At 36.9% G+C, this 8,160-nt stretch overlaps 1 protein-coding gene across 1 annotated transcript; it reads left to right on the forward strand.

Annotated features, from left to right (window-relative positions):
• The first annotated feature begins 981 nt into the window (after positions 1-981).
• Positions 982-7,875, forward strand: LOC114717031 (nucleobase-ascorbate transporter 1-like). The gene is given in 14 exon segments (XM_028902109.1): positions 982-1,057; positions 2,593-2,690; positions 3,003-3,179; positions 3,580-3,673; positions 3,763-3,845; positions 4,334-4,393; positions 4,477-4,701; positions 4,703-4,840; positions 5,301-5,387; positions 5,973-6,031; positions 6,141-6,232; positions 6,425-6,502; positions 6,585-6,742; positions 7,560-7,875. Coding segments are annotated over 14 exon segments (1,638 nt in total). The 3' UTR covers positions 7,773-7,875.
• Positions 7,876-8,160: the final 285 nt, after the last annotated feature.

Below are 8,160 nucleotides of genomic sequence, written 5' to 3' on the forward strand. Positions count from 1 at the left end.
AACCCAAATGACAAAAAATAAGGGTTAAGTTTTTTAATGGGTGCGTGGGTGCCGTTTCTTAGGAGAAGGAGGATTCAATTGTCCAAATAAAAAAAACATATGTTTGAGCTACTATATTTAACTAGCCACCAGGTCGCCTAGTAGGGGCTGACCTATTCACCCCATTGTCCACTTGTGAAGATTGAAATTTTTGCTTTAATTTTTATATATGATTTAGAAAAATCTAAATCCTTTTTGTGTGGGCCATATATCCTTTCACTTGTCTCCCTTCCGTTCCCTCTATTTTGGAGGCTTCATGGTACAGGTGTGTACCTTCACCTTCCAATTACATCATAAAGACTCTCTTGTTTTCTTTCTTCCCTTCTATTGTAACATAAATACTGATTCCATTTTTGTATGTTTTATAAATTTATAAATACTACAAATTATTATTTATTAATATAAAATAAGAACATGATGTTATTAGTAATTATAAGGCAAAGGTAATAAGAAAAAAGTGTCCTTTTTTTTTTCCCCTCCCAAAGCAATAGTAATTATTTGAGTAACTTGCCTCGACCCAGGTAACAACAAACTGTGCTTTTCCTAGAATCCCTGTGAAAACCTGCAACTTCATGCTGTGCCTCATTGACATTGAACTACATGCGAACTTGTGGGCCCCATATGGCCTTCCTCCTTTCACATATGAGAAATTGAGGGGTAGTATTGTACTTCCATACTTGGCTGTAAAAAATAATGGAAGAGGGCGTTATGTAGGCACTTGTTTCTCCCATCCATCGCATCCTTTTTTTTAATTTGTTTTATTGTGATTATTTTCATGCTTTTTCTCACCTTTTTTTTCTTCTGAGCACTATGCTTTTTCTCACTTTATATGCGCACTTTACTTTGGGAAGAATTCTTCTTCGTCATCCCCCTTTATTTATTTCACTCTTCTGCTTCTCTGCCTCTCTGTTCTGCTCTTGAGCTCTGTCAGAAGCTTCAACAATGGCAGACATTACCCACCTTCCCATGGAGCAGCTTCAGGACCTTGAGTACTGCATCGACTCAAATCCTCCCTGGGGTATTCTTCTACATCTGTCATTTGGGTTCTGTGTTCATTATCGTCATGTGAACATGGGCTCATGGGTCTGCTTGTCTCGAGATGCTTATCTCGTTCATTATCATCCTTCAAGCTTTTACTTCCGACTTCGTCATCTTTTAGAGACAGCTTATCATGCATTTAACTTTTGAACTTGGTCATTTAGAGCATGAGATACTTGACAGGAATCTTTGCGGTTTCGAAGATCATGTCAGTGCTTTGGCGCTTTGCCAACCTCCAGTGACTTCCTTTTATCATGGCTTGATCTTCAAAAACAAATCCTGGAAGCTTTTGCATATACCGGGTTTCCGATTAGTTTACAAGAGAACTGTGGGATTTAGTTTGAAAGTTCAAATTTTTATTGTCGTTGAGATAAAACGGGACTCTGCATTTTTTCGTTAGTATTTTTCTCCCTTGTTTTCGGCCTTGTTTGCTATTAAAAAGATTTATTTAAAATTCGAAAGTGAATGGCACTATCACATGATTTTTAAGACATCTTCAACTTCCCATTATTTTCTATTTATACTTTGCTGCTAACTATTAAACCGTCAAAACCATCGCGTAACGACACTAGTAATAATGGCTTAGTTACTGCCATTCTTCTCCTTCTATCGAGGTTACTCTTGGTAATTAAAAATTAATCACCAATGAAATCAAAGAGGCCCCACAAATTATTTAATGACTAACCCTCTATTTTATTTATTACACCGTTCATAGACGAAATATATTCTGGGCTTTGTGAGTTATTTTGTTTTGTTGTCAATGGCGTCATTCTCTACAAGAAATTTTGAGTGTTCAGTTGATGTGCTGCATTGGGACATTTAAAATTGGTGGATTCATTGCATTCTAAGTGGCCACATCGTTCATATTTTAGTCCTTCACACGTGCTAATGAAAGCTCTAACCTCTTACACTGATTCACCGAGAAGTTTTCTTTTGTTTTTAAATAGTCAATGACGTAGGACTAAGTGATTTTAATGCAATATATAATTTGTTAGGTTTGATATTCATGCGGTAATTATCTCGTAGAGTACATGGGATGTTCATGTTCATGCCATAACTTTAAAGGGCAAGGAAAGGGATTGAACCCAAGACATCATCAAGCTCACCTTTATCGTGGAACAGCAGCTAGAACAATCTAATGTAGTTAGTAGGTCCATTAGAAGGATGTAAGAAAATTGGCTGAGTGTAATAGAGCCTCTTCCAAGGCTAGTGTTTTATTTAAGTTAGCTGACTTTTTCTTCCTTTTTGCATCACTTGAAGGTCATGAGGTGGTCATTATAAGAATGAGTTGGTGCCATTTCGAATGTTAAAAACAAGTCCAATTTAAATTTTCCTGCCAGAGGCATGTAAACATGTAGTATTTTCTGTTGCCTTCACTTTTCTGTGGAGTTACGTTAATTTCATTTCAGTTGAGTGGCTATGTGTCGTGAATGTGCATGAGCAAGTGTGTTGCCAGATGTTCTGTTTGCTTTGTCGTTTTCATTTCCTGCTCACAGTGAATGCCATGTGTTGCAGCTGAAACCATCCTTTTGGCATTTCAAAATTACATACTGATGCTTGGCACAAGTGTGTTGATCCCTTCAATAATTGTCCCAGCTATGGGAGGAAATGCTGTAAGCTAAAATTCTGCTTTCTTCTTGGATTCTTTCTTCCAATGAACCTCTGTCTTGCATGCTTATGATTAGCTTGCATGTCATTTTTCCTGATCCACTTAGCAGGATAAAGTATTTGTCATCCTAATTGTTGAGTCACAATAGTTGGTTCTACATTTTGGATTATATTTGTATGGTCATTGATGCTTTCGGGTCAAGTTTTGGCCAGAAATTACGGGCTGCATGTGTCAGTTAGGTGTGCAAAGCACTTGTAACTTTTTGACAGATTATCAGAACTTCTATTGTTAGTGACTTGCTTACTTGTTAAACCAGGGTGATAAAGCACAAGTGATACAGACTTTACTCTTTGTTGCTGGCATTAACACCCTTCTCCAAGCACTGTTCGGAACAAGATTGCCTGCAGTTGTTGGAGGCTCTTTTGCTTATATAATTCCAGTTGCTTATATAATTAGTGACTCCTCGTTGCAACAGATCAGTGATAACCATGAAGTAAGTTTCCTCCTTTCATTTCCTAATTATTTTCCTTTGGATGCATTAACCAAACCTTGTCTTTCTTGGCTACTGAGAACCAATCAAGGAAATGTTAATGCAATGGTGATTCTTCAGTCCTCTCATGGGACTCTGAAATCTTGGAAACCCATACTTATCTCAGCATTAAACGTGTGGTATGAGGTAGTCAGTGAAGTGGAAAATATAGAATCGTATGGTTCAAATTAATACTAGCTAACCCAGATCATGGAACTCAATTATACCAATGGTGATTTAATTGATTTAAGTTCACATTATATGACATATGCATCCTAAAATAACTTTAGCTTTAAGTATACTTAAATCAAGTTCTTATCTGGTAGTGTATTGAAAGAGATCTCCCCGTGTGATTGGTTTGCAGAGATTTATACAAACAATGCGAGCTATACAAGGAGCTCTGATTGTCGCCTCAAGTATTCAGATAATCCTTGGTTACAGCCAAGTTTGGGGACTTTTTCAAGGTACACAAGTTGCAAGTGACAATGGCTGTGAAATCTAAATGACTAAATAAATTAATTGGTTATTTAGTGTGACATGGATCTTCTCTCCAGATTTTTTAGCCCTCTTGGCATGGCACCTGTAATTGGATTGGTTGGATTAGGACTATTTCAACGTGGATTTCCTCTGGTAGGCATTGATCTGAGCTGCTTCAAATGTTATCCATCAAAACAATTTTGAGTTAAAAGCTCAGGCTAAATTCTTTATGCGTAGTGTCAATTTGTCATGATATTTTTGTTATACAGCTTTTTAGAAGAGTATCTTTTAACTGATACAGAAATCTGTGATTACAATATTGCCATCTAAAAGAAAATGTGTTCTGATTATGATAAGCTAATAAACAAGTAATTTTAAGGAACATATCTTCCTTCTGACTTCTGATGTTGCCACCTATTCTTAAAGTGAATTCATATTCTTTTGCTGAAGTTTTGACATACTATTAGGGTTCCTCTTGTTTCTGTCTTTCTAGGATTTTAACCAATGTCAACTTGTATTGCGTGTTTATATGATATTTTCTTAATTAAAATCCTTCTCTCACTGTGCTTGATATACCTGATGAATATTTGTCATATTACCTTGAATAAGTTATACAATTTGATCTTTAATTTTCTCTTCAGCTGGGGAACTGTGTAGAAATTGGCATACCGATGCTGTTGTTGGTAATTGGATTGTCACAAGTAAGTACTTTGGTTTAACTAGAACATAGAGCATCAAAGTATTATGTAATTCCTTCGCACCAACGAATTTGCTAAAATTGCAGTATCTAAAGCACGTGAGACCATTTCGAGATATCCCTATCTTTGAACGCTTTCCAGTGCTGATTTGTGTTACACTTATATGGATCTACTCTGTTATCCTGACTGCCAGTGGAGCTTACAAACATAAACCTAACTCCACACAACGTAGTTGCCGTACAGATAGAGCAAATCTGATATCTACTGCCCCATGGTACGCTACGACGCCATTTTTATTTCTCTCATATGTTTAAAGTTTTGCTGGATTTTGAGATTTCTTTCTTTTCCAATAGGTTCATGTTTCCATACCCTCTTCAATGGGGCCCCCCTACGTTTAATGCTGGCCATGCATTTGCCACAATGTCTGCTGTTATTGTGTCAATGGTGGAGGTATCATTTTTCATTCTTCAAATTTTGTCTTATTTTTTTATTCTTTATTTTTTTTGGTGAAATTATTTTGTTATTCTTGCTAATGTGGGAATTTGGATCCAATTTTGAAAGAGATAAACTGAACACGCATGGGACCCATACAAGGTCTGATCCACCACTCAAGTAGAGCTTATACATGTGTTTATCTCTCTTCAAACTTTAGAGGGTCCCAATTTCTAATTTGGCAAGGTTAACAGAATATTTGGCTTGAGGGTCAAATTTAGAACTGTATTACCTGAACCTGTGTTTATGTAACTATGGACTTCTTGAAAGATTTGTCTCGGATTCATAAAGATTTTTTAGTTTGTCCCCAATGAAAGAAGGAAAACGGTTTTGTGTGGATTTCAGCAAGACTTGGAATTTTCATTCATATTTGGGTGAAATTTTTAACAGTGTCTCCTAACTGTAAAATTTTCTGCAGTCAACTGCAGCTTACAAAGCAGCCTCTCGGTTGGCAATTGCCACTCCACCTCCTGCTTATGTGTTAAGTCGAGGCATTGGTTGGCAAGTAAGTTACTCTGGAACAAGTCAATTATTGATATGGCCTGAAGTAGATGTGCTTGTTAAACATGATCCTAGATTTTTGATAGTGACTGGTGTGTATAATAGCAAAATGCAGCACTGTTTCTTGCAGAGTTTGCAAATCCTGCCATGATTTTGAGTAAAGAAGTATATTAGCATTCAAACTTTCCTCACAATTATGTGAAGAAACTGTTGCAGTTTTGTCTGCGAGAATGACTGTAAACTTGTAACCTGAGGATATTACAGGGAACAGTTTCTTAGTATATTTCTCAGTGCTTCTGTCTCCATTCTTCTGTGCTATTCTTTTTTGTTTTACATGCAAATAGTTACATTACAGTATGCACAGCTTCCCTTTGGCCCTGCTGTGTTATTCACTGATTTTATTTTACTTGTATATGAACAAGTAGATTTGTGTCTATTCCCTTTGTACTAAAACTTTTATGAATACTGCAAAATCCATGCGTGCATGCTAATTTGTATTTTGTTATGTTAGCTTGGATTTCACTGTTTCTCATATGGCATAAAATAAACGGCTCGCAGAGAAGAAGGCTGATCTTTTCTATTTGTACAGGGGATTGGCATCTTGCTCGATGGTCTTTATGGAACAGGGACTGGTTCTACAGTTTCTGTGTAAGTCTCATCCTTCCATGGGTTTCGTGCAAGCTGCTGCTTCTTGTCTATGTTCTTTAAATGTCTCAACATTAACTTGATGTCATTTTTATGGCTGTTTGTTTTGTAGGGAAAATGTGGGACTCCTCGGGCTAACCCGAGTTGGAAGTCGCAGAGTTGTTCAGATTTCTGCTGGTTTTATGATATTCTTCTCTACCTTAGGTTGGTATATACCTCTGAAACATTAGTCTGAACTTCTACAAGGGAAGTCACTTCTTAATTAATTCCATGAGGATTGCAAGCCTCACTAACCAATATTGTTTAGCTCTTTTTATTATCACTATCAGCAATAAGGAAATATGAGTAGTTTCCCTCACCTGAGGCTCTTTGGGTTCTCTTTTCTGTTTTCTGCAGGAAAGTTTGGAGCTGTGTTTGCATCTATACCCATCCCCATATTCGCTGCACTGTACTGTATTCTCTTTGGCCTTGTTGGTATGTATCAGGTCGGGCTAGATTTGATCTTTATACTTGATTATTTTTCTATTTTTCACAAGAACTTTTCTTGTTTGTTCAGCTTCAGTGGGGTTATCATTTCTTCAGTTCACAAACATGAATTCCATGAGAAACCTTATCATCACTGGGCTCACATTATTCCTTGGAATATCCATTCCTCAATTTTTCTCTGAGTATTGGACTAAACGTGGAGGCCTTGTGAATACAAATGCTGGTTGGGTGAGTTGTTTTCCCCTTTCTGGAAGTCTTGACGAGTTAGAAGGCGTATGCCCCGTTGATCGTGTTATTTATTTGCATTTGTTCCTGAAAAGGAAACCGAACTTTTGAGCTTTTACTACTACTTCCATCACCATGTTTGATTTCATCCTTGAAATGTGTGGCCTTTTCTGACTCTAACATGAGCACATGACAAAGTAAAATTACTCAGCTATTTGCTACTAGATTCTCCAATAAAAACATTATCAATTATGAAGAAACTTTGTTAAAAGAAGTAATCATGTAAAGTTATACTACCTCTTAAAGTCACAATACTCTAGCTCACACGGCTAAAAAAGTTAAAAGTTAGTTCTTATCATTAAATGTCCTCCAAATTGAATTCTTTCCAAGTTTGCCCTTGATAATGAATGAGTTACTATCTTTTAATTGTTTATTCTTTTTCTCTCATTTTGATTCCCAAATTTTACATAGGGTTATTTGTGCAAATGGCAACTTGTATTTTGGTCCCCGAGACTTCCAAAGAAGTGGCTTATATGCAAGACTATTTATTTTCCCATGTGCTTCTATGAAGGAACTTGGACTTGCAGTAAATAGCCCTCTGGTCTTGTTATAATATCATATCATGAAAACGAGAATTTGATAAATAATCAATATAGAATATAAGTTGTATTATTCACAAGTCATGAAGCTTACCATGTTTTGGCCAAAAAAAGAAAAACGGGAAGCTCACCGTGTAATACATGGAGAAGCTTTGGTTAGTCCAGCATATCTTAAACACAAATGCTGTACCTGGATTCATTCTTGTTGATTTTGTATGCAGTTTAATGCATTCTTGAATACCATATTCGCTTCACCGGCGACAGTGGGTTTGATCGTGGCGGTGTTCCTTGACAACACGATGGAAGTGGAAAGGTCAAAGAAAGACCGAGGGATGCCGTGGTGGGTGAAGTTCAGAACATTCAGGGGAGACAACAGAAACGAGGAGTTCTACACTCTGCCATTCAATCTCAACAGGTTTTTCCCTCCTACTTGATGATGTTGATGCCAAATCAAAGGCAAGGTGTTTGTAGGTCAGAGAGGTGAGAGAAGAGGAATTCGTGAGAAATGTAAGCAAATGCAATTTTTCGTTCACTATCATTCCATTTTTTTTTTGGGGGGCCATGTAAGCCTTGGTCCAGCATAGGCTTGTAAAGCTTTTGGGACCCAAGCTTGGTAGATTCAATAAAAATCAAAGTTCTTCAAGATGCAACCCTTACATGTTTGGTTTCATGCCCGGGTATTCTGGTCCATTGATGCTTTACCTCAATTTTTTCTTGAGCTTAAGGCTGAAAATTCGATCTTTTAATCAGTCCAAGAAAAAAAAAATCGATCTTTTAAGGGTACGATGAGTGCGTCAATTTATGCTACTAGGTGAATGATGA

The sequence above is a fragment of the Neltuma alba genome, unplaced genomic scaffold, assembly GCF_004799145.2.
Source record: "Neltuma alba isolate B1F8T4 unplaced genomic scaffold, ASM479914v2 tig00011705_pilon, whole genome shotgun sequence".
Classification (NCBI taxonomy): Eukaryota; Viridiplantae; Streptophyta; class Magnoliopsida; order Fabales; family Fabaceae; genus Neltuma; species Neltuma alba.